Raw genomic sequence first — 25,124 nt, forward strand, 5'->3', positions numbered from 1 at the left:
GAGATTTTGCAAACTCTCAATCAGAAACTGAACTTTCCCCTGAGTATTTGGAAGTCTCTTTCCGTTATCTCTCTTCTCTAATGGAACACATTGAAGACCGGCTATCATTATTGTGGATTTTTTTAAAAAAAATCATAATATACCCCAGTAATGGGTATCCCCTTTGCAGTGACTCGTAATGTTAGGAAAAACTTCACTCCAAATTTCTTATTTTTTATTGATTCCTGAAATCTTCTCCCTCCCCAAACCAATTATCAAGCTTGCGATCTCTGCTTCTTGTTCTGTAGGGAGAGAAGTATGATGGACGTCGTGCGGACATGTGGAGTTGTGGTGTCATCCTCTTCGCCCTCCTGGTGGTACGTTTGTCCCCAAAATCCTGGCAGAGAGCATTTAATCCCCCATTTAGTTCTACTGTCTTCTGCCCAATGGATCAGTGGTGGGTGGCTATCAGTATGCCTCGGAGCTCCGTTCCGGTAGCGGCCACCAGATTGCGCAATTTGCACGCAAGCACTCTGTTGCTGTCTTCGCTGGTCTGTTGGGCAGCACCATCTTTTTTCCTGAATTTTTGGGCCTTTTTTGCTTCCAGTGCATGTGCAAAAACAAAATCTTGCGAGGGCATGCTCGTGTGCACGTGATTTTGGCGATTTTTTTCTTCTGTGCATGCGCAGAAACAAAAAATTGCCAAAATCCCCCTGCATACTCTCACAAGATTTTGATGCATTTTTGCTTCCTGTGCATGCGTGGGGGTGTGCACGTGAGCACCCAAATTAGCAAGATGTATGCACAGTGCAATGGTATGCAGGTATGTAAAACCTGCTATTGCAATGGATCCATTTAAATCAGGGGTGGTGAACTACAACCCTTTTATGACTTGAGGACATCACCTCCAATAATTACCAACTTATCAATTGCAGTGATTCACTTAACAATTCTGGCAAGAAAGAATGTAGAATGGGGCAAAATTAACTTAACAAATGTCTTGCTAACCCACATAAATTTTGGGCTCAATTGTCATAAGTCGAGAACTACCTCCAATAGTTATAGCTTTTATTATTATTCATTAAATTTATATACAGATAGTCCTCAATTTATGACCACAATTTAGCCCAAAATTTCTGCTGCTAAGCAAAAGGTTTGTTAAGTACATTTTCTCCTGTTTTAGCATCCAAATTTTGATCATGTGACCATGGGGATGCTACAGTGCTTTGAGCAGTTTGGAGAGCCAGTAGCAGAAATTTTGAGTAGTTCAGAGAACCAGTAGCAGAACTGGTAAATACCACCTCTGACTGACTGGCCCCTCCCTCATCTATTCTCTGCCTCCCGAGTCCCAGCTGATTGGGATGAAATGATGATTTTACAGTAACTTGCCCCTAGAATAGGCTGGGTACTTTGTGCCACTCCCACCAAGCCACATCATGCCACACCTACCAAGCCACGCCCAGAGAACTGGTACTAAAAAATGTGAATTCCATCACTGGGATGTGAGTGTGAATAATAGATAACTCATTTTTCCAATGCTGTCATAACTTTGAATGTTACTACATGAACTGTTGTAAATCAAGGATTACCTGTACTGGCCAATTCCCAGTGATTCCAATTGTCCTGAAAATGTTTGATCTGAGGGAGGCGAAAATGAAAGGGAGAGAGAAAGATTAATAAATGAGATGAGGGCAAAAGGACCAATATTACACACATTCATATTTAAACAGTATTTGACATTTACATCTATCCTTGACTTATGACTACAATTAGGATCAGAATCTCCTTTGCTTAGCAAAGCAGTTGTTAATTGAGCTTTCATGATTTTATAATCCTTTGGGCCACGGTTGTTAAGCGAATCACTGCAGTTAAGTGCATCATGTGGTCATTAACTGCATTCAGTCACCATGTTACAAAAAAGATGTAGAGACTTTGGAATAAGTGCAAAGAAGAGCAACTAAGATGGTAAAAAGCCCGGAGACTAAAACATACGAAGAACTATTACAGTAATTGGGTTTGGCTAGTCTAGAGAAAAGAAGGATTTTTGAGGAGGTGACATGATAGCAGTATTTCAATATTTGAAAAGCTGCCATAAAGAGGAGAGGGTCAATTTATTTTCCAAAGCACCAGAAGGCAGAACAAGGAACAATGGATGGAAACAAAGCAAGGAGAGAAGCAACCAGGAATTAAGGAGAAACTTCCTAGCAGTGAAGATGATGAACCAGTGGAATGGCTTGCCTTCAGAAGTTGTGGGTGTTTCATCACTGGAGGTTTTTAAGAAGGGACTAGACAGTCACTTGTCTGAAATGATAGGGTCTAGTACTGGGTTACAGCATGGATGGTTTGGTACGCCATCCCAAGAGGAAAAATGGAAATGCGCACACGTCCCCTGATGCATGCACGTGCAATTTGGCCATCTGTGCATGTACAGGAAGCAAAATCTTGTGCGATGACGCTCGCGCATATGACATTTTGCCAATTTCCAGTGTATTTTGCTTCTGTGCATACATGGAAGCAAAGAAATCGCCAAAAATCAACAAAATCTTGTGCGCGAGAGCATCCTCATGCAAGATTTTGCTTCCTGCGCATGCGCAGAAGATAAATCTCATGTGGACACATGTGCATGGATGCCCGCATGCCTGCACCGGTAACCAGGAGTGCACCGGGAGTGCCGGCAATGAGGAGCCCTTCATTGCTGGGAAGGTCACATATAGTGATCCCATGACTTTTGGGTTTGTGCCCAATGTAAATACATGATGATTGCCAAATGCCTGAATTCTGATCACATGACCATGGTTGTAACTTCAAACAAACTCAGGGACTACCAGTGATGCTAACCCAAGTAATTCCTGCAAAACCTGAAATCTGAAGGAGTTTCTGTGGCGTCTTAATTTCTTTCCCCCTTTTCTCCTGCAGGGGGCGCTACCCTTTGATGATGACAACCTAAGGCAGCTTTTGGAAAAAGTGAAACGTGGGATTTTCCACATGCCCCACTTCATTCCGCCAGACTGTCAGAATCTCCTGAGGGGCATGATTGAGGTGGAGCCAGAGAAACGTCTCAGTGTGAGTCATCTGTTTTTCCCAAGACCGGAAGGAACGGAGGGAGGAGCAGGCTTGCATGGTGAGGTGGAGCAGGATGGAGGGTTGGGGGCCCCTGGGTAGCACTATTTCAGATTGCAAGCAAGAGTTCCCACCTACCGCAGGGATGGACCACTCTTGAATATAAAAATAGGATAGTGGCAGTAGTGGGTTACTACCAGTAGCGGCCACCAGATTGTGCAATTTGTGCACGACCGCTTCAGTGCCTATCCTATGGGCGCCACCATCTTTTTCCTGTATTTTTGCTTTGTGCGCATGCGCAGAAGCTAAATCTCGTGAGGGGATGTGTGTGTGAGAGAGATTTTGGCAATCTTTTGCTTCTATACTTGTGCGGGGGGAAAACATTGAAATATCACGCGCACATGTGTCCCTTCACAAGATTTCAGCATGTTTTTGCTTCCTACACATGCACAGAGGCAAAAACACACTGGAATGTGCACACATAGCACGTGCCGCAAGAGAACTGGAGCTGCGCGCACACCACACCAGTAACAGCAGTAATGGCAATCCGCCCCTGGATAGCGGCTGTCATAAATGTCTGAAACAGTGGGAACAGAACAGAATAAAAAGAACAGAACAGAATAGTTCTTTATTGGCCAAGTATGATTAGACAGACAAGGATTTGAGTTAGAATTCTTCCCTGATATGGTCAATTTTTATATGATCTGTTTGGATTGAAACAATTGAGTGTAGGAAACATTCAGTTGATGTTTATGTTTATTTTAATATATTGAATGTCTGAAGATAATGGGGTCTTATTATTAAAACATGTTTTTATGATGAGCGATAGAGGAGTCATGGTTTGTAACTTTTTAAAAATTAATATTTGCAAAAAGAGCCTAATACTGCTTTATTTTTCTCCATGTGGTGGTTTTAGCTGGAACAGATTCAGAAACACCCGTGGTTCTTGTGAGTATTTCAAAACTGTCTTTGATTTCCAGCTGATTCACTTTTCCCTTGTTTGACGAGATCTCAGTATAGATCAAGATCTCAGTGTTTTTTGCCTTCACTTACCAGAGGTGAGGGAAGATCTCATAGAGGAGATAAAGATATGAGCAGAAATCTCGCAGTTGTAGGGTCTCTTGCTTGAGCAGGGGGTTGGACTAGATGACTTGCAAGGTCCCTTCCTACTCGGTATCTCCGCCCATGATTCTGCTACGTGCACAGCTGCAGTAGCAGAACTGCGCTGGACTCCGTTAGCACTCAGAGACAAGGGGGTGAGTACACATCACTGTTCCACATTAGCAGCCCACCTCTGCTTATCTTGCTACTATAGGCAAATTTGGATTATTTTTACAGAAAAGCATGTAACAAATATTGGGGCTAAATCACTAAGCTGAACCTATTTATATCTCTTCATTAAACAAATTTATATAGCTGCCCAATTCAGACAAGGCAAATTTGGGTATCGTGCAGCATTAAAAACCCACAGTTAAAAATTCACTATTTAAAATGGCAAGGATAAATGCTATTTCCAAATCTCTATGAACTTGATGTTGAGAAATCTATCAATTGTTTTCACTTCCTTGAAAGTGAGTCATTTTTGACAATCTTAGAACAATCAATCAGTGGAACAATTTGTCTCCAGAAGTCGTGAATGCTCCAACACTGGACATTTTAAAGAAAAGATTAGATAACATTTTGTCTGAAGTGGTGTAGATTTCCTGCCTAAGCAGGAGGTTGGACTAGAACAGGGGTCTACAATCCTGGAAACTTTAACTCTGGCAGACTTCAACACCCAGAATTCTGGGTGTTGAAGTCCACCAAGGCTTAAAGTTGCCAAGATTGGGGATCCTGGACCAGAAGACCTTTCTCTTCCAACTCTATTTCTATTTCCAATGGCTTTTGTCAGTGGTCGTGACTCTTATATCCCAGTCATCAATATTTTAACAGGGTGATGTCTTTCTTTTATCTGATTTACACACTACTTCTTCTTCCAGGGGAGGGAAGAATGAACCAGAACCAGAACAACCGATCCCTCGGAAAGTAGCGATCCAACGGATTCAGTCAGTCAGTGAGCTGGACCCTGATGTGTTGGATAGCATGCACTCGTTGGGATGTTTCCGTGATAAGAACAAGCTAAAGCAAGAGTTGCAAAATGAAGGGTGAGGAACTGGGGTGTGTGGCTGAATGGGGCCATAAGAACCTTTCTTAAGCTTTGCTCCTTATGCTGAGGAGATGCAGTGTTCTAAGCCCCTTTCACGAGATTTTAAAAAGGTGATTGGTTGTCTTATTGAAGGAACTATCTATGGAGATTCTCAATCATCCAGGTCATGGTTATCCCAAAGATGTTTTTTTTCAAAGGGCAGCTGGCCATTGTTTTTCACTGAAGATGTTTCACTTCTCATTCCAGAAGCTTCTTCAATTCAGTTCAGTTTTTTAAAAAAATTCCAGTTGCCTTTTTCAGAGTATAAGACGGACCGTTTTCCTCCCTAAAAGAGCTTGAAAATTTGGGTGTGTCTTATACTATGAATGTAAGCTCTTTTTCAAAGCTTTTTCCCCAGCCCTAACAAGGTGCTAACGATCTTCCCAGCTCTTGGTGTGCAGGCACTTTCATTATTACTCTCTCCGAATAAGGTTTTTTTCTCCTTTAACCAGGAGATAAAATAATGTGCTGAAGCTGACCAGACTCAGGATGTTAACCAGTTGAATAACTTGGTAGGCAGATTCCCCTCCCCCTATTTTCCTCCCCAAAAACTAAGGTGCATCTTATACTTCGGTGTGTCGTATACTCTGAAAAATACGATATTTGGAATATTGAAGGAACTGTGCTTCTCTAGAGAACCTGGAATAATCATCTCACCATTTTAGAACCCATGATTGGAAAAAAAATGTGCAGAGTGCAGATAAGGTAGATGCGCTACAAGAGAAGATGTCTGATGAAGGACGAAATAGAATTGCTGTTTCATTTTGTGATGGATATGTAGATAAAAGGCAGGAAAGATGGGAGAAGAGACTAGTTAGGAAGCATGTGCACTTAGTTGGAGAGAAAAAATGGACTGTGTCTTTTCTATAGTCAGGCAATAAACCCATTTTTATTCAAAGCATAAGCCCCCATTTTTCCTTTCTCTATGTCAGAGAAAATCAGGAGAAAATGATTTATTACCTTCTGCTTGACCGCAAAGAGAGATATCCCAGCTGTGAAGATGAGGACCTGCCTCCACGCAATGATGTTGGTGAGATTTTGGGGAAAACTTTCTCTAAGCACTTCATCAGGAGCAGAAAAACAGAGCAGTGGTGCTTATGCTTTAAGGCAGGGGTCTCCAAACTTGGTGACTTTAAGCCTGGAGGACTTCAACTCTCAGAATTCTCAGATAGAGAGCATCCTCACATGAGATTTCACTTCTGTGCACATGCACAAAAACTGAATCTCATGCCAGGGGCATGCACCCACACCAGATGCCCCCCTGCCTGCCGCCGGTAGCGCACCGGTAGCACCAGTGGCAGGCAACCTCTCAGTGAATTGTTGTAAGTCGAGGATTACCTGTACTACTCTACATTAGAATTGTACTCTCCTGGCTTACATAACATTGCCATAGGCGGAAGGAAGGAAGGAAGGAAGGAAGGAAGGAAGGAAGGAAGGAAGGAAGGAAGGAAGGAAGGAAGGAAGGAAAAAAGGAAGCAAGCAAGCAAACAAGGAAGGAAGGAAGCAAGGAAGGAAGCAAGGAAGGAAGCAAGGAAGGAAGCAAGGAAGGAAGGAAGCAAGGAAGGAAGCAAGCAAGGAAGGAAGGAAGGAAGGAAGCAAGGAAGGAAGGAAGCAAGGAAGGAAGCAAGGAAGGGCACTGGATTCAAACTATTTATTATTTTGAGTATGGAATATTTCTTATATAAACACCAGCCTCCAAAGTTCACCCAAAAGTGAAGGCCTTATTGTAGAGGTCTTCAAACTTGGCAACTTTTAAGACTTGTATACTTCAACTACCAGAATTCTCCTGCCAGCATAGCTTGCTGGAGACCTCTGGGAATTGAAGTCCACAAGTCTTAAAATTGTCAAATTTGGGAACCCCTGCTTTATTGCATCTTTTGTAGGGGTGAGGCCCTGTGGAAAGGATGTGTTTGTGTGTGTGTGTGAGAAACCTCCCTGCCACAAGCCCCTTGGTCCTGAATGATCTCACTTAGTTCACATGCCCAGAATGATTTAAGACAGTATCTCTGCCGGTACCTGATCTTTTCTAGGTTTGCAACAATAGAATGTTCATTAAAATTGATGGTGGCGGGGAGATTTGTAGGGGGGAATTCACCAGTGAAAATGCTGTTGCTCTCTTCTACCTTTGGCTGCTTGGAAAACTGTATATAAGCAATAAACACTGCAAAGGCAGTCATACATCTTCGCATCCTGCCATGATTTGTCTCTAATTCCATCAATCCTTCTCCTTTAGACCCTCCTCGGAAGCGAGTTGACTCCCCTATGCTGAACCGACATGGCAAACGCCGGCCTGAGCGGAAGTCCATGGAAGTCTTGAGCGTCACAGATGGTGGTTCTCCAGTCCCAGCCCGACGGGCCATAGAGATGGCACAACATAGTCAGAGGTGAGTTTGTGTCCAGTGATGTGTGTATGTGAAATATGAAGATCTTCAAAGCTGGCATTTGGAGATTCTGCTGTCTTTCCAATGTGCTTCCTGGCCACTGAAAATGGAATTTGCAAACATTTTAAGGGTTGGCTAATTTTTAAGGCTGTTCTAGGGATCATAATGCATCTTTAAAGGTAAAGATTTCCCAAAGTCAGTTCTTGCTAACCACAGGGACACATCTATTTAGCATTTTTGGCAACAGTATGGAAACCTACCACCACTGACTTCTTCAGCTTTTCAAATTAGATTGCAGCTTTAGGATTTTCTGTGTCTCCCATCTAATCAGGTTTGATTCTGTTTAGCTTTGAGGTACCGTACCTGCTAGATATTGCCGTTAGTTGCACCTATGTATCTGATTAAAATGATCAAGCTCCATACCTAGTTACTTCCTGTTTTTATTTATGTTGTTCCTATGGCAACAATATGGAGTATGCAGTCTTTGGTGCTCTCTGAGCATAGTTGTTTGCTTGATGTCACTTAGTCAAGTCATGAAACATCTGCAAATAACAATCAACCTCAGAGAGCACTTAAGATTCCACCGTTCAGCCCTGAGCTACATATAAATCTCTTCCATTGGAATATAGAAAATAATCCTTGATTTACAACCATAATTGAGCCCCAGACTTCTGTGGATAACATTAAAATTACTGTATTTTTCAGAGTATAAAATGCACCGGAATATAAGATGCAGATTTGGAAGAGGAAAATAGGCAAAAAATAATTTGCCTACTAAGTATTCATATGACTAGTGTCTAGTCTGGTCAGCTTCAGCTGGTTTTGAACCCATGTGATTGCTTTTTATCTCCTAGTTGAGGATAAAAAACAGTTTCTAAAACACTTCATTTCTCTCTTCAGAGAGAAACAATGAGAAAATCAGGCAAAGGGAAGATCGCTTTACTAGCAAAGCACAGAAAATCCCTCATTAGCATCTAGTTAGGGCTGATAAAAAGGCAGAAGATTGCTTGGAAGATTGCTTCACTGTTAGGGCTGAAAAAAGGCTCAGCTGATTGTCAGAGGGAGCAGCAATGAAAAAAAGCAGACAAAGGAAAGATCGCTTAGCTAGCAAAGCATTGAAGATTGTGTTAGCACTCTGTTAGGACTAAAAAAAAAGCTTAGTAAAAACTATATTTGGAGTATAAGGCACACCAAAATTTTCAGCCTCTTTTACAGGAGAAAAAGATATGTCTTATATTCTGAAAAATACAGAAAGTGAATGTGATCCCACTTTACAATAAGAACATAAGAACCTAAGAAGAGCCATGCTGAATCAGGCCAAAGCCCATCGAGTCCAGCATTCTGTGTCACACTGTGGCCCACAGTGGTCCATGGGGATCTTTAGCAGAAAGACAAGGCAAAACCCTCCCTTTTTCCCAACAAATGGTACTCAAGGGAATCCTGCCTGCCTCAACCAACATAGAGCGGCACTTGGACATCCATTTCAATAACCACCAATACACTTGGCATCCATGAGTCTGTCTAATCGTGCCTTGAAGCTATCAAGGCTGACAGCTGTCACGAATGCTTCTGGAAGTGAATTCCATAAACCAACGACCCTCTGGATGAAGAAATATTTCTCTTTATTTGTCCTGGCTTTCTTACTTATGAGCTTTTGGGAGTGCCCCCTCGTCCTAGTATTGTTTGATAGAGAAAATAATTTTTCTCTATCCAGCTTTTCTATCCCATGCATGATTTTATACACTTCAATCAAGTCACCCCTTAAACGCCATCTTTCAAGGCTGGAGAGACCAAGGCGTTGCAACCTGGTTTCATAAGGGAGGTGCTCCATTTTCTTTATCATTCTTGTTGCCCCTTTTCCAGTTCCATTACATCTTTCTTGAGGTGCGTTGACCAGAACTGTACACAGTACTCCAAGTGATCTCACCATCAATTTGTACAGAGGCAATACAACACTTACCGACCTATTTTCGATTCCCTTCCTAATCATGTCAAGCATGGAATTTGCTTTTTTTTTTTACTGCTGCTGCGCACTGGGTTGACATCTTCATTGAGCTGTCCACCAAAACCCCAAGATCCCTTTCTTGGGTTGTCTCACAAAGCTTGGTTCCCATCAGTTGGTAGGTATAATTGGGGTTCTTTGCCCCAATATGCATAACTTTGCACTTGTTTAGGTTAAAATGCATTTGCAAATGCAATCTTTCATGCCATAGCTGTTAAGTGAATCACTGCAGTTATTAAGTTAGTGGCATGGCTGTTAGGTGAATCTGGCTTTCCCAATGACTTTGCTTGTCAGAACCACGGGTCATATGACCTCAGGACACTGCAACTTCAGTTGCCAAGTGCCTGAATTTTTATCACATAGGTATTGTGATGCTGTAACGGCTATAAATGTGAAAAACGATCATGTCCCTTTTTTCAGTGCTGTGTAACTATGAGAACTATCTGTAGCTTGTTTAAATCACTGGCACATTTTGATAGTATCTTACTGTGCAGATTTTGATTACTTGATAATGTCCCATCAAGTCATTTTTTAATATATTTAATAACCGCATAGACCAGTGATGGCAAACCTCTTTTGGTTTGCGTACCAAAAGGGGGGAGTGTGGGTGTACTAGCATGCGTGAATATGCCCACACCCCTTTCCCCCCCCATGCAAGTGCACCCCCCATGCTGCCCACACACATGCACACAGGCCTTTTTGAAGCCTTGTAGGTGAAATAAATGTCCAAATGGGCAAACCGGAAGTTCGGAAAAATGCACTTCCATTTTGCTGTTGTGCTGTTTTTTGCACTCCAGGGCTCCAGGAAGCTTCCTTGAACCTTCCAGAGTTCAAAAAACCAGAAGTGCATTTTTCCAAACTTCCGATTTGTCCATTGGGGGATTTTTTTGCCTCCAGGACTTCAGGGAATGTTCCCTGAAGCATCCAGAGGATGAAACAGCCTTTCCCAAGATCGAAAATCAGTTGTCCAGCGTGCATATGCATGCTGGAGCTAAAACATGGCATGGTCTTACGTGCCTTCCGATATGGCTCCACATGCCACCGGTGGACATAGACTGATCTTCTCCAAAGAGTGGTATAGTGGCTTAGAGGTGACGCTATTAACTCACAATCAGGAGGCTGTGAGTTCGATCCTAGGTAGAGGCAGATATTTCTCTCTGGGTACCCTGAGAATATAGGGATTATGATGTCATTAAATGAAGATGATAGACTGATCTTCTCCAGGACAATCTGTCCCAACCTTCAAATCTTCCAAGTGTGCACCCATCATCACTGTTACTGAGTCAATTTTTTGTCTTTTGTTCCATTTTTCCTAGCATCAACAGCTTCTTCAGAGAGCTAGGTCTTCCATAATGTTCCAAAATGTAGACCTACTTATATTGTATAGTAAACACAGGTAGTCCTCGATTTACAACAGTTCATTTACTGATCGTTCAAAGTTACAATGGCACTAAAATAAGTGACTTATGACCATTTTTCACACTTAACAACCATCGCAGCATCCCTGTCAGGTGTGCTTCTGTCCGAAGTCCAGGAAAGAAAGATCCCAACTCTATGAACAGTATTTTTACTAGACAAAAACTGATAGCGACAAAATGAAAGCAAGAACTAAGACAAAAGGCATGTAAAATGCATATAGAAATAATCACAAATCCCTCCCCACATACACCCCCCAGGCAAGTCATCCAATCCTGGAACTCCAAGTGGGCTCAGGTCCAGGTGGAGCCTCCACATCTGGTCAGTTGAAGCCTTGACCTTGAGCAGGCTGTGATGAGAACTTTCCTCCTTAAACTCCTAATCAGTGATATGAAGAGACATCTCTAGCACAGCTTCTCCTCCTCACTCCTCTCCCCCAGTTTCTAAAGCAAGCATCACCGGCTCAAGGTTAACTCAGCCTTCCATCCTTCCAAGGTGGGTAAAATGAGGACCCGGATTGTGGGGGCAATATGCTGGCTCTGTTAAAAAGTGCTATTACTAACATGTTGCAAGCCGCCCTGAGTCTAAGGAGAAGGGCGGCATAAAAATTGAATAAATAAATAAATAAAAATAAATAAGCAGGCAGCATGGAGGCTGACAGTTCCCATGGTCATGTGATCAAAATTCAGACAGTTGTGCAACCGACTCATATTATGATGGTTGCAGTGTCCTGAGGTCATATGACCCTCCTTTTGCGACCTTCTGACAAGCAAAGTCAATGTGGAAGCCAGGTTCCTTAAAAACTGTGTTACTAACTAACTTGATAACTACAGTGATTCACTTAACAACTATGGCAAGAAACGTTGTAAAATGGTCACTTATCAAATGTCTTACTTACCAACATAAATGTTGGGCTCAATTGTGGTCATAAATCAAGGGCTATATGTACAGCAAAGATCACTAGTAGAACAGGGGTAGGTTCCACTTACCTTTCGCTACTGGTGCACATTGTGACATTTCGTGCGATTCTACTTCCATGCATGTGCAGAACCACATTTGAAGCCAAAACATCCAAACCAGGAAAAAGTGCCAAAAATTCAAAAAAGAGATGGCAGTGGCATGGACCAGGAAAGACAGCACTGGAGCCATCACACCTAAATTACATCATCAGCAGGCTGCTACCAAAGCACCCACACCGCACCTGTAGGAACCCGCCTCTGTAGTAGAGAATTTCAGGATGTACAATATATATTCTGAAATTCTTTGCTACTCTCTCCGGGTGATATCCAAAGCTTCTTAGGCTTATTCACTTCTTTAGGGTGCCTTTGTCTGGCAGCGGCGGTGGGGATGGGGGGCTGAAAGCATTTTATAATGCTATTTTAGAGTGATGAGCCGGGGTGGCGCAGCAGGTAGAGTGCTGTACTGCAGGCCACTGAAGCTGACTGTAGATCTGAAGGTCAGCGGTTCAAATCTCATCTCACCGGCTCAGGGTTGACTCAGCCTTCCATCCTTCTGAGGTGGGTAAAATGAGGACCAGGATTGTGAGGGGCAATATGCTGGCTTTGTTAAAAAGTGCTATTGCTAACATGTTGTAAGCCGCCCTGAGTCTAAGGAGAAGGGCGGCATAATAAATAAGTAAGTAAGTAAGTAAGTAAGTAAGTAAGTAAGTAAGTAAGTAAGTAAGTAAGTAAGTAAATAAGTAAACATGTATCCCATTCTCTTCTCTGTGTCTCACCACCACCTTCCTTTCCAAGATAGCATTAATCATCATGTGTCTTTGACCCTCACAGGTCTCGATCTGTAAGTGGTGCTTCCACTGGCTTATCTTCTAGTCCCCTCAGTAGCCCTAGGGTAAGTATATCAGCTAGGCGCATATATGTATACATATGTATGTATATATGATGTGTGTGTGTGTGCATGTATGTATATTGAATGTTGGCTAAAGGGATGGATGGGTACAGCAAACATTTGCGGCATAAGATGATAAAGATAATAGTGGATGAAGTAAATAGAAGTTGGGAAAAATGATGCCTAGATTCAGCAGTCTTGTTGATACCCCATCATGCACTTAGTTCCAAATGCTGAGGGGCTGAGGACATAGTTTTCCCGGCAGGCGTGATGTGTACTGTACAGTGCATGAACAATAGCCACAAGATGCATCTGGAACAATTCACTTCCCACCCCATTTTCATGACTACATTTCCATCCTAGGGAAAAGCCACATCCTGTTGGCTTGTGTTGGGGGAAGGGGGAAGGTATGGAATAGGGAAGGAAAGGTGAGGTATATGTAGATCTTGGAGGAAGAAAGTTGGAGATACATGTTTAAGTAGGGGGTAGGATTAAAGGGCAGGGCATTGCTCACTGGTTTGGGTTTAGTTATTCATTTAAGCAAATCTATACATTTTTATTTGCCAGTGGATAAGAGTATAATTAGTTTGGCTGGCAAGAGAACAGGCTGTAGCAGTCTTTCTGGTTTGAATGGGATGGCCAGAATGGGATCTTGGGAATTATAGCTCCATATAGTTCCGGTCCAGCAAAGGGAAGGACCAGGGGCGACATGATAACGATGTTCCAATACTTGAGGGGCTACTACAGAGAGGAGGGAGTCAGGCTATTTTCCAAAGCACCAGAAGGCCTGACAAGGAATAACGGATGGAAGCTGACCAAGGAGAGATTCAACCTGGAAATAAGGAGAAACTTTCTGAGAGTGAGAACGATCAACATTGGAACAGTTTGCCTGCAGAGGTTGTAAGAGCTCCAACACTTGAGACTTTCAAAGGGAGATTGGATGGTCATGGATGGCCATTTGTCCAAAATAAAATGGGGACTCCCGCATGAGTGGGGAGTTGGACTAGATGACCTACATGGTCCCTTCCAACTCTAATAATATGGATGGAAAGGCTTAGCTGGGAAAAATAGATTCAGATCTGAGCAACAAAGGATGAACTACTACCTCAAAAAATGGTAGTGGTTGACTATAATTATGTGATCAAACTTATCTGTGTTTTAATGTGCATTACACATAAAAGCAGGTAAAACTTTGATCGTACCATCTTGACTTTTTTAAACCATAGCCTGCAGACACTTTGTGAACAACTAACTGGGCCCAAAATGCTTGTTTTTGGCTTGTTAGCAATAGTTGCAGTGATGGGAGATCCAGAAGAAGACTATCAAAGGAGAAGGGAATTCACTTTTTCCTCCATATCACAGTTCTTTCCTGCCCATAATTTATTCATTTATTCATCAAATTTCTAAGGCCATCCATAACAGCTCTGGTGGTGTACAATAATAAAAGGAATATTGGAATGATATAAGCCACAAGAACAATAATGTCTGGAAACAACAGCAACAAAACCTATGATCTGAGTCCAAATCTTTCCCAGAAAAGGTCTACCACACACTCAATCCCTCGCCTGGAGGATTTTAAGGTTTGCTTAGATGAGATTGAGGTCAGGGATTTATAGTTGCTTGGGAAGACTCTGTTCCCGAAGGCCTCCTTCCTGGGTCCTATCAGATAGCCCTGTTTAATACAATGAGCATTGGCAGAAAACTACAGGAGGCAGATTGTACTTCTAAACTAAAGATTGCCATCAGATAGCGGAGTCAGCAGAGTCAGCAGACAAGCCATTTGTAAACTGCTGGAACACAAACTGATCAATGTCATGAACATTGGCAAGACATAAATTAGGGTTGTTGGTCATAGATCAGTCCAAGATTCCATGTACCACAAATGTCATAAAGGAAAATCAGTGATGATTTATACCTGTGATGGGAAACCTATAGCACGCATGCCCGAAGTGGCACACAATGTTGCCTGGCATGCGAAGTGTCACCCGGTTCTCTTCTGGGTTTCTGATATGCGTGTGTGTGTGTGTGTGATGATCAGTTGGACTTCGTGCATGCAGCAGTGCTGGAAATTGGAAGAGCTGGTCTTCTGTTTTCCTGTGTGAGCATATGCACTGGCCAGCTGATCATTGCACACACCTGCATGCTAGAAACCTGGAAGACTAACTGGCTGGCACGCATGTCCACGTTGGAAAGCAGAAGTTCATTTTTGGGTGCACACATGCTCCTCTTCCGGATTGCGGCCCAGACAAGCACATGCAGGTTCCCTTTTCGGCCCTCGGTGCCAAAAAGGTTCACCAACACTGATGTATACCATCAAGTCAATCTGCTTCTCCCAGAAATACTTCTTGCTTAATGTCAATCAATGTTGTCGCTCTTCTGTTCCACTGGAGTCACATTACCAAAAGTTCAGAATCTTTCCTCTTTCCCCTTACCCCATGCTCTGCACAGAATCCACATACATTGGATTCTCAATCTCTGATTGACTCTCTGTGTACCTATGTCTTTGCTGTTGTAGGTTTTTCCAGATTATTTCTATTTTGTGCCAGACACTTTTCAGACAGAGCTGGAATCTGTTTTCTTATTGACAGTTGTTCCTGAGATTGTTATACATCCTGAACCTCTCCATCTTCACCTGATCCCCCCCCCCACACACACACACTCAGATATATTATATATCCTGATCTAAATCATCCTTGTTGTTACTGGTGTACAAATAGCAGTGTTCCTGCTGTTTTAACTGGATAACAATAACATTAGAATGGTGGATTTCTTCTATATATATATATATATATAGAAAGGAGCTGTTGGTCCTCTCCGAGTTTGCTTGTTTTCTTATAGACATTTCATTATCCAAACTAGGTAACATCATCAGTGTTAGTAAGGAGTGCAGTTTGCTGTCAATTTATATTCTATAGAATAGAATTATATTCTATAGAATTAGAATATAATCAGGCAGCAAACTGCACTCCTTACTAACACTGATGATGTTACCTAGTTTGGGTAAAGAAACATCTGCAAGAAAACAAGTAAGCTCAGGTCAAATCTGAGCTACAAATATTTTCCTTTATATAGAAGACTTTTTATATATGTACAGATATCTATTATTTAGAAACAAAGTCCATGCATGCAGATAGCCCTCGCCTTCTAACCACAATTGGGACCAAAACTTCTGTTGCTAAGTAAGGTGGCTTTTACATGAGTTGCACATCTTATGACTTTCCATTATTGTTAAATGAATCATTGCAATTGTTAAGTGAATCCAGTTGCCTCATTGACTTTGCCTGTCAGAAACCAGCTGGGAAGGTTACCAATGTCGATCCTAGAACCTCAGGATGCTGCAACTATTGTAAATACCTGCCAGTTGCCAATTTTGATCACATTACTTCGGGGATGCTGTGTGTAAGGACTGGTTGAAGGCCACCGTTTTTTGTGCCATTGGAACTTTGTACAATGGCTAAACAAATGGCTATAAGTTGAGGACTACCTGTACAAAGGTCAATCATGCTTTTGTGTTATCTCTTGTAGCGCTTGAAGTATTAGCTTTATTACTATCTGGCATTCAGCAATGAACCATGATTATCTCTGCAATAGAAACACAGTTGTTTTTTTAAAGCGGATAATTATGCCATAAAATGTCAAGTACCCATCCTGCCCTTAAATGTTAGAAAAGTGCATTTTTATTACCAACATAATATATCTCTGGCAGTTACCACCAAATTTATGCTTGCCACATAATAAAACCATACAGAAAAGGGGTGGAATGGAGAGACTCCTAGGGTTGGTAATGCCTCTTTACAATAGTTGGAGTTTTGAGATTTATCAGGGAAAAGGTTTAGAGCTGACAGTAGGTATTCTGTAGGGTGGGGGGGCAATTGGGAGAGATTGAAAAAAATTGGTCTTGTTGAAAGGTAGTTTGGGGAACAAGTGACATAGACAAGATTAAGTGGCAAAGTCAAGATCTGTTACAGAGGGACAACCATGGTAGATTCAGGGATGTTGTCTTTGCCACACCATGGGAACATATAGACAAGACGGGGTAGGTGAACAAATATAATCACCTAACAGCTTGAAGCAAGTTGATTCCTTAAAAAATGAGTAACATGTCCAAGCCACAATAGGGGAAACTCAAAACCTGGGCCACATTGTAAAAGCCTGTTTGGGAGTAGACTATGGGATTGTCACCTGCCATTGCTCACTCCCATCTCACGGCTCTCCCCTCCTCACCTTTCTCCCCTCCCATTTCTCCTCACACCCAGAGCCCCATCTTCAGCTTCTCTCTCCCATCACCTCCCCCTGCCCCGGTGAAGACTCAGACGCTTCCTGCCAAGGGCAGCCCAGCGAGGGAGGGGGCCCTCCAGAGTCGATGTTCCACCCCCTTCCCTCTGCCTCCCAACTCTCCACCCCCTCACCCACCCTCCTCTCCCCATTGCTTTTTCCCCTCTACTAAACCCCCACCCAAATCTGTGCTGCAGGTCACTCCCCACCCCTCCCCTCGGGGAAGCCCCCTCCCCACTCCGCTCGGCACTCCTGTGCACACGCCTAAAGAGAGCCCCAGCGGCACTCCGTGCGGGACGCCCCCGAGCAGTCCTGGTGTGGCCGGCGTGGCATGGAAAACCCGCTTGAACTCTATCAAGAACAGCTTCCTTGGTTCCCCACGCTTCCATCGTCGGAAACTGCAAGGTAAGTGTGCTATACTTTCCCTGGGATGATGCATGTTGCGATGGATGTTTAATTATAGGACCACAATGTCTCCACTTGCAAAAGACATGCCCAAATGGTGCAATCTATCTGGGGAAATGCTGGAGGATATAAGGAGGAGGAACCACATCAGAATTGAGCATGACTGCAGACCAGTATTTCTTAACCTTGGGCATTTGACATAAATTGGATATAAATTGTTTCGATTTCAACTCTCAAAATGACACTGTGTGGGGTACTGCACACCAGAACAACTAGACACAACAATAGTTTTTTCCCGAATGCCATCACTCTGCTTAATAACTAATTCCCACAACACTGTCAAATCATTTACTAAGACTGAATTACTTCTTCTTTTCTTCCTTACTTGTATCTACCTATTCCCACATTACTATAATCATGTTGCTTGTATCTTTCAATTTATATTGTTTTTACTTGTTTCCTAGTACAATTTGGTAGCTTATTAGTAACCTTGACTATCACTGTTGTATCTTTTTATTTTTGATAGATGTATTTTATTCTCTTTATGTACACTGAAAGCATATACACCAAAACCAAATTCCTTGTGTGTCCAATCACACTTGGCCAATAAACAATTTGATTCTATTCTATTTTAAGATGTATGGACTTTATGCTGCTGGGGAACTCTGGGAGTTGAAGTCCACATATCTTAAAATGCCCAAGGTTTAGAAACACTGCTGTGGATAGTCAAGAAGAAAATGACGTGTGGTCAAGAAGTAGAGTTTGAATGAGGACTGCATAAAATGTGCATATAGAATGTATTAAATGAAGGAATGCAATCTTTAAAGTTAGGGGGTGGTAGCTTGATACTGTCTTTTGCCAAAATAGATAATCATTCATTTTGCTCAGGTACCATCCTGCTCAAGTACTATTTAAGGAAAAGATGAAAAACTGTGTTAGCCCTTCAGATGTTGCTGAACTATGTTCTCAGATATTCTGGCCAGCAGGATGGGTTTCAGAGAATTGTAATATAACAATATCTAATTTTGCATTAGTCTGGGAGCCTTCCCAAAACTACCTGGAAATGATTTTAAAGAAACCTAGGACTTTTTAATGACTGGAATGTCTGGATGCCTGTAAACTAATCAAGGAGAGAACCAATCTAGAACTGAGAAAATTCCAGGCAGTTAGAACAATTAATCAGTGGAAAAACTTGCCTCCAGAATTTGTGGATGGTCCAACACTGGAGATTTTAAAGAAGAGATTGGACTACTATTTGTCTGAAATGGTATAGGGCAGAGGTCTTCGAACTTGGCAACTTTAAGACTTGTGGACATCAATTCCCAGAATTCTTCAGCCATGCTGGCTGCAGAATTCTGGAAGTTGAAGTCCACAAGTCTTAAAGTTGCCAAGTTTGGGGAACCCTGGTATAGGGTTTCAGGCATGAGCTATGGGTTGGATTAGAAGACCTCCAAGGTCCCTTCCAAGTCTGTTATTTAGTTGATCATTCCTGAAATAAGAATGGAAAAATAAAAGCAATTTCATGTATTTATACTTGGCATTTTGTAGTAAATGAACGGTTATGAAAAGTTGCAATTGGTAGGAAATGAGAACAGCTTCTTTCCATTTAACACTTACTCCTTTTCCCTTGCAGTTCCCACACCAGAAGAAATGTCTAGTCTTACACCAGAATCATCCCCAGAGTGAGTATTAGAAGAGACCAAAAGGAAGGAGAATTCAGCATTTTTTTCTTCCGTTCATAGTTCCTACAAACATTTTTCCAAATGTTTACATATATTATCCCACAATTAATGTGCTTAATGTGCACTAATATGGGAAATCTAGATTTCTCCCTCTTTCTCATGAACATACAGTACCAACAATACATCACAAGAACGTGTGTCTTTATAACTGTACAATATATGGTACCGGTATACCTTGAATCACCTTCAATGGAGAGAAGCAATACCTCCTTCCAATATTTTATTTCCAAACTGCCTTGCTTTCCTTGTTCTGCTCTTCTTCATTTGCAGGCTTGCCAAGAAATCCTGGTTTGGAAATTTTATCAACTTAGACAAAGAAGAACAAATTTTTGTGGTCATCAAAGACAAACCCCTGAGTTCCATAAAGGCTGATATTGTACACGCCTTCCTCTCAGTAAGGACTCAACTGGAAGAAAAGGAGAGAGCTGGGTTTGATTCTGAAAAATTAAATGGAGATGGTTGGTAGGATGAGGTCCTGTTGACCCTGAGGGCAGAAGGGTAGAGAAGGCTAGAGTAAATAGGATACTAAAAGGAAGATCTTTTCCATTTGATGTTTATAACTTGACATTGCTTGCCTTCACTTAATCTACAGATCCCCAGCCTGAGTCACAGCGTTATATCCCAAACAAGCTTTCGGGCCGAATATAAATCATCAGGTGGCCCTTCCGTCTTCCAAAAACCAGTCAAGTTCCAAGTTGACATCAGCTACTCCGAGGGGGGAGAGGCGCACAAGGACAGTGGGATCTACTCAGTCACTTTCACCCTCATCTCAGGTGAGTAGCTGGAAATCCTCCCTCCTACTTTGGTCATCTTTAGGAGCCATAATGCTTTTTGGACTTTACAAACATTCAAATTTTTGCAGTTCTGATTAAAAGCATATAAAGCCTAAAGAAGCAGTCTCTCTCCCCCTCCCCCTTCCCATTGTCCCTGTGTGTATCTATCTATCTGTGTATGTGATGTACATTGTGACTTTTGGCTTTCAGTTCTCAGTTTTCTAACCATTTCAAAGGAGACTAAGTAGTGTGAAGGAAGGAGAACTAATTCCAGAGACAATATTGCACCCTCTCCAACATCTGAAGATTTTTAAGAAGAGCCATTTGTCCAGATTTTGATTATCATGTTACAAAAAAATAGATATTGGAGACTCTAGAAAGAGTTTAGGGAAGGACAACAGAGATCATTAAGAGATTGCAGCCCAAAACCAATGACGAATGATTGGAGGAACTGAATATGTCTAGTCTAACAAAGATAAGGATAAGGAGGGACTTGATAGCAGTCTTTCAATATTTGAGGAGGGTGACCTATTCTCCAAAGCATTTGAAGGTAGGACAAGAATTAAAGGATGGAACCTTATCAAAGAAAGATCCAAGATAGAACTAAAGAGAGATTTCCTGACAGTGGAAATGACTTGTCTCCAGACCCTATGGTTGCTTCATCACTGGAAGTTTCTAAGAAAAGTTTGGACAGCCATTTATCTAGTATGGTGTAGGGCAGGGGTGTCCAACTCGATTTCATTGAGGGCCACATAAGGGTTGTGTTAGACCTTTAGGGGCCCAGGGTGGGCATGGCTGGGGTAGGCTTGGCCAGCTCAATGTCACTCATCTCAGGGGTGCCTGTGGTGGCCCAAGCGCTCTGCAGCAAAAACAGAGTCTCAAGCTATGTTTTCATCTGCAATGGCCTCCTGCAACCCACTGCCAATGGAAACAGAGCTCAGGAGGTCTGTCCGTGGGCCTCCTGAGCTCCCTTTTCGCAGGCAGAGGCACCACAGGCCGGACCTTTGCTGTTTCCAAGGCAGTCTCACAGGCCAGATCTAAACAACCTGTGGGCTGGGTCTGGGCCATAAGTTTGACCCCTTGGTGTAGAGTCTCCTGCTTGAGCAAGAGTTGAACTAGAAGACCTTCTAGGTCCCTTCCAACTCTATTATTCTGTTCTGTTATGTTCGGAAAAGACTCATTTTTCCTAGCTATTCTGGAAGTAGTGCAACCCATAATCCTGAAGGGACTATATATACTATACATACAACACAGACAACGATCTCCTCCCACCATTGGACTTGAGTACTTATAGATCTTGTTTTCTGAAACCTGTTCCATTTCTGTTCCTAATTCTGCCTCTCTAGGTCCCAGCCGTCGGTTTAAGCGGGTTGTGGAAACGATTCAGGCACAACTACTCAGCACACATGACCAGCCTTCTGTGCAAGCTCTCGCAGGTAGGTGTTACTATATATCGTTGTTTTTTTATTCATACAAACAACTGACTGTTCCTGCTTGTTTTTGAAAGAGGTGAATTTCTAAGGTTATACAGAGGATTCAAAAGGACAATTTGGAGCTGGAGCAAATGGAGTACTCCTCTCTGAGAGGTTGAGGCAACTGCATCAACTGGAAAGCTCATTGCAGCTGGTTTAGCAGCTTTCCTGGGTTATCTTTATGTGTACTTGTATGTATGTCCATGTGTGTCCATGTGTGTCACTTCACTTCAGTGACATCACGTTAAGTATGAACATTTCCATGCTTTTGGGACATCCTAAGAAAATTCTTGAAGTTTAAAGATGCAACTTTCTCCAGATACTTTACAAAATGCCTTTTGAATTCTTTGCCTTAAAATATATTATCTAGGATCACTTACCATCCTGAAGAAAAGCTATCTGTGTAGATACTAAGAGAACCAAATTGATGGTACTTTATCCACCCCTTTATCCATCCATCCATCCATTCGTTCATCCATCCATCTTTAAATAGAACATACTGTGAGAATCTGCCAGAGTCTGATGTTAATATAGCTGTATTTATGAGAGCTAAGTGAACCAGAACCAGAGGACTTTGGGATTCCTGTGGTGGGGAAACAACAGCCATGGTGGTGCAGTGGTTAGAGTGCAGTACTGCAGGTCACCTGCTGCCTGCACTTTGGCAGTTTAAATCTCACCCTGCTCAAGGTTGAATCAGCCTTCCATCCTTCCGAGGTGGGGAAAGTGAGGACCCAGATTGTTGGGGGTAGTACTGCATATGCTGACTCTGTAAACCACAGAGAGAGGGCTGTAAAGCATTGTGGAGCGGTATATAAGTCTAAATGTTATTTACTATTGCTAAGTAGGGAAGAGATTGACTGCCTTGACAAGCTTGCTGAATTGATCTCTTTCTGATCCAGCATCTTCTACCTCTACTTTCTGGCCCTGGAATGCTTTCAGCCACAATATATATGTATATGAACTCTACAAGTGTGTATTTCCTTTAACAAATGGACCTACTGTAGGTTATCACTTTGAAATCAGCTGCCTTGGCATGTCAGTAGAGGAAAAGTAAGATGAGGCTCATTTCTGGGCATTTAGTTTTTGCAAGGGGACACTTGATAGTGAAATTAACCCAATCTTTGATCTTCTTTCAACATTTAGACGAAAAGAACGGGCAGCAGCTTCGTTTCCCAGGCACCCCAACCCGCAGCTGCCAGCCATCTCGCCGCTCTGAATCAGACATCCCAACTGAACAACATCGACATGGTTCCAAGGACAAGAAGCTTGTCTCTTCCAATGGGACTCAACTCCAGCAACCACAAACTCCATCCCCACAGCAGCCATGACATATGGAGCAGGAGAATAGCACGTGGGTGGCTGGGGGGCGAAAAAGCAGCTGAAAGAAGCCCCCTCCAGCCCCCTGGAAATAGCTAAAGCCACACCTAATGGACAGGAGGAGCCAACCAGCCCCATGGATGGGTCTAGGCCCACCAGGGACGCAAGGGACAGGGCGGGAAGATGGAGATTGTTGTTCCAGATTTAATGACCCCCAAACTCACCCTGGGGGTAAAAGTGGCCATGTTGGGAGAGGCCCATACTGTGAACTTGTAAATAGCTAACGAAGAACAGAAAACAGAACAAATCCACGAAAGAACAAGAGGTGGGAGGGAAATCACAAAACGTTTCAAAAACAAAGACCGAACCCGAACCTAAAACAAAGACAATGGATTGAAGGGGAAAAAATATGGAAAACATACTTGAGGAGAGAAACCGGGCAGGAGCCGGTGGGGTTGAGGGATTTAATCTGATTCCTTTAGTGGGAAGGTGGGGGGTCTTTATTTTCTCAAACCTTTTCAGACCCCCTCCTCACTTTCTTGCCTTGAGACTTATTTTCCCCCCTTGCTTTTTCTTCTGTAGTATTTACAGTATCATGGTGGCATTAAGCTAAAATTATGAGACAGAGCTAGTAGGAAGATGTCCTGTGTAGGAAAGAAATTAAAAGTTTCCATTCCCGTTTCTTTTTCTTTCTTTTTTCTTTTTTTGATTTTGTTTTCATTTTATGTAATCGGTCAATGTTTTAAAAACATTTTCATGAGGTGGGGTGAAAATATTTACCAGAATTCTAATAAACATTTTGTTACAAGACAAACTTTTGAAAAATTCTCCCCTAAATCTGTATTTTAAAAAACCAAACAAACAAGCAAAATCTAAATGTGGAATGTGGAATCAAATTAGAAATTCAAGAACCAGAAATCCAGACTACGTTGTGCTTATACTATAGTATATTTACTGGCAGCTGGCATTTTGAAAATTTGCTCAAAAGAGAAATGGGAAAAGTAAATAAGTAAATGAAGAAATAAAATGCCGAATGCCAAGAATTACCTAAAGCTTCAATAATAAATACAGTACAGTTTCAAATTGCAATTTTTGGAAAATCAGCAAATATAACCTGTGCATGGCCAGGAATAGTCAATAGCATTAAAAAATGAACCATCTGAGTTTGCAAAACAATTGTAGCACAGTGTAGTTATATTCTCCATTCTTACTCCAACTTGGGCTCTGAACTAATGTGAATGCTCTTTATTCCAATTAAATGGATTTGGGGAACTTTCAGATTTGTTTTTTATTGTGCACTTCTGCTTTGTATCATAGCTCTTTAAGGAGGTCATTGGCAGATTTTAAATTGTGCCTATATTAAGGGCAAATGGCCATTTTAAGAGAGGAATTCTTTTTTTCCCCCAGCTGTCCCTGAATTTATAAAAGACACTTGGGTATATTTCATAACATCGCATCTTCTTCTGTTTTTGACTGTGTCCTACTGCCAAAATTAGGTTTTTTTTAAAGCATTTCTATAATCTCTGCTGGCTGGCAATATCTCTACGAATTGAATATGCCCACTGATCTCAGCTTCTCATTGGCTCTGTCTCATGTAATTTTAGCAGCCCTGGCAGAACACTTTAACTCTTAAATGGGCTATCTACAATCCAACTCTTTCCCCAAGGCCTTTGTCCTTTTTGCAAAGGGCCCAGTCCCCTCCCCTGACAAGGCTGTCCTGTGTGTGAGTGTGTGATGGGGGGAGGGGGAGTAAGGGAGGGAAGAGAAAGAGAGAGAAGTTGAGAAAGAAATAAGGATGAGTAAAGCGTATTGAGCTATTGATTGCAGAGAGCAAGAAGGTGGGCGGTCTTATAAAATAGAGACAATTTGCATTATATGGTTGCAGGTGCCATCTTGACTTTAAAAAAGTGATGCCTCTCCTTACCCAGGATGCCCCTGGAAGGCCGAGGAGTGTGAGGACATTGGGGTTAAAACCTGCTATCTCAGCACTGTCAACATTTGAACAAGGGGCATTGAACAACATTAGGACCTGCTGCCTCTACCTTTCAACAAGGGACAAACTTTACAAACATTAGTAACTGGGGCGGATGGAGAGGTGGGAGCCCCAAACCTTAAGGTTTCATAACTCAGCGGGAAATAAGGTATTCATCCTTGATCTTACATCTTGGAGCCTTGAAGTAGGGTAGGTTGTGGGAAATATCCAAAAACAATCCTCCCCCCCCCTTCCCAGCTGATTCTTTCTCTTGGCTGGGAAAGGAAGCACAAATTG

General features: G+C 42.2%; 1 protein-coding gene across 1 annotated transcript; it reads left to right on the top strand.

The window, feature by feature from the left end:
* The first annotated feature begins 294 nt into the window (after positions 1-294).
* Positions 295-23,696, top strand: BRSK1 (BR serine/threonine kinase 1). Its single transcript, XM_070729224.1, has 13 exons — positions 295-356; positions 2,896-3,042; positions 3,956-3,987; positions 5,019-5,183; positions 6,157-6,254; positions 7,458-7,608; positions 12,814-12,874; positions 17,128-17,551; positions 19,185-19,233; positions 19,564-19,687; positions 19,886-20,066; positions 21,413-21,502; positions 22,682-23,696. The coding sequence occupies exons 1-13, from the start codon at positions 318-320 to the stop codon at positions 22,864-22,866; spliced, it is 1,746 nt and encodes a 581-aa protein (XP_070585325.1). The 5' UTR covers positions 295-317; the 3' UTR covers positions 22,867-23,696.
* The last annotated feature ends 1,428 nt before the right edge of the window (positions 23,697-25,124 follow it).

This window comes from Erythrolamprus reginae, chromosome Z, assembly GCF_031021105.1.
Source record: "Erythrolamprus reginae isolate rEryReg1 chromosome Z, rEryReg1.hap1, whole genome shotgun sequence".
Lineage (NCBI taxonomy): Eukaryota > Metazoa > Chordata > Lepidosauria > Squamata > Dipsadidae > Erythrolamprus > Erythrolamprus reginae.

Excerpts from the sequence above, each read along its gene's own strand:
- BRSK1 (XM_070729224.1), top strand. The coding sequence starts at position 318 with ATGTGGAGTTGTGGTGTCATCCTCTTCGCCCTCCTGGTG. Across the intron at positions 357-2,895 it reads TCCTCTTCGCCCTCCTGGTG|GGGGCGCTACCCTTTGATGA; the intron begins GTACGTTTGTCC and ends TTTCTCCTGCAG. Across the intron at positions 7,609-12,813 it reads ATGGCACAACATAGTCAGAG|GTCTCGATCTGTAAGTGGTG; the intron begins GTGAGTTTGTGT and ends TGACCCTCACAG.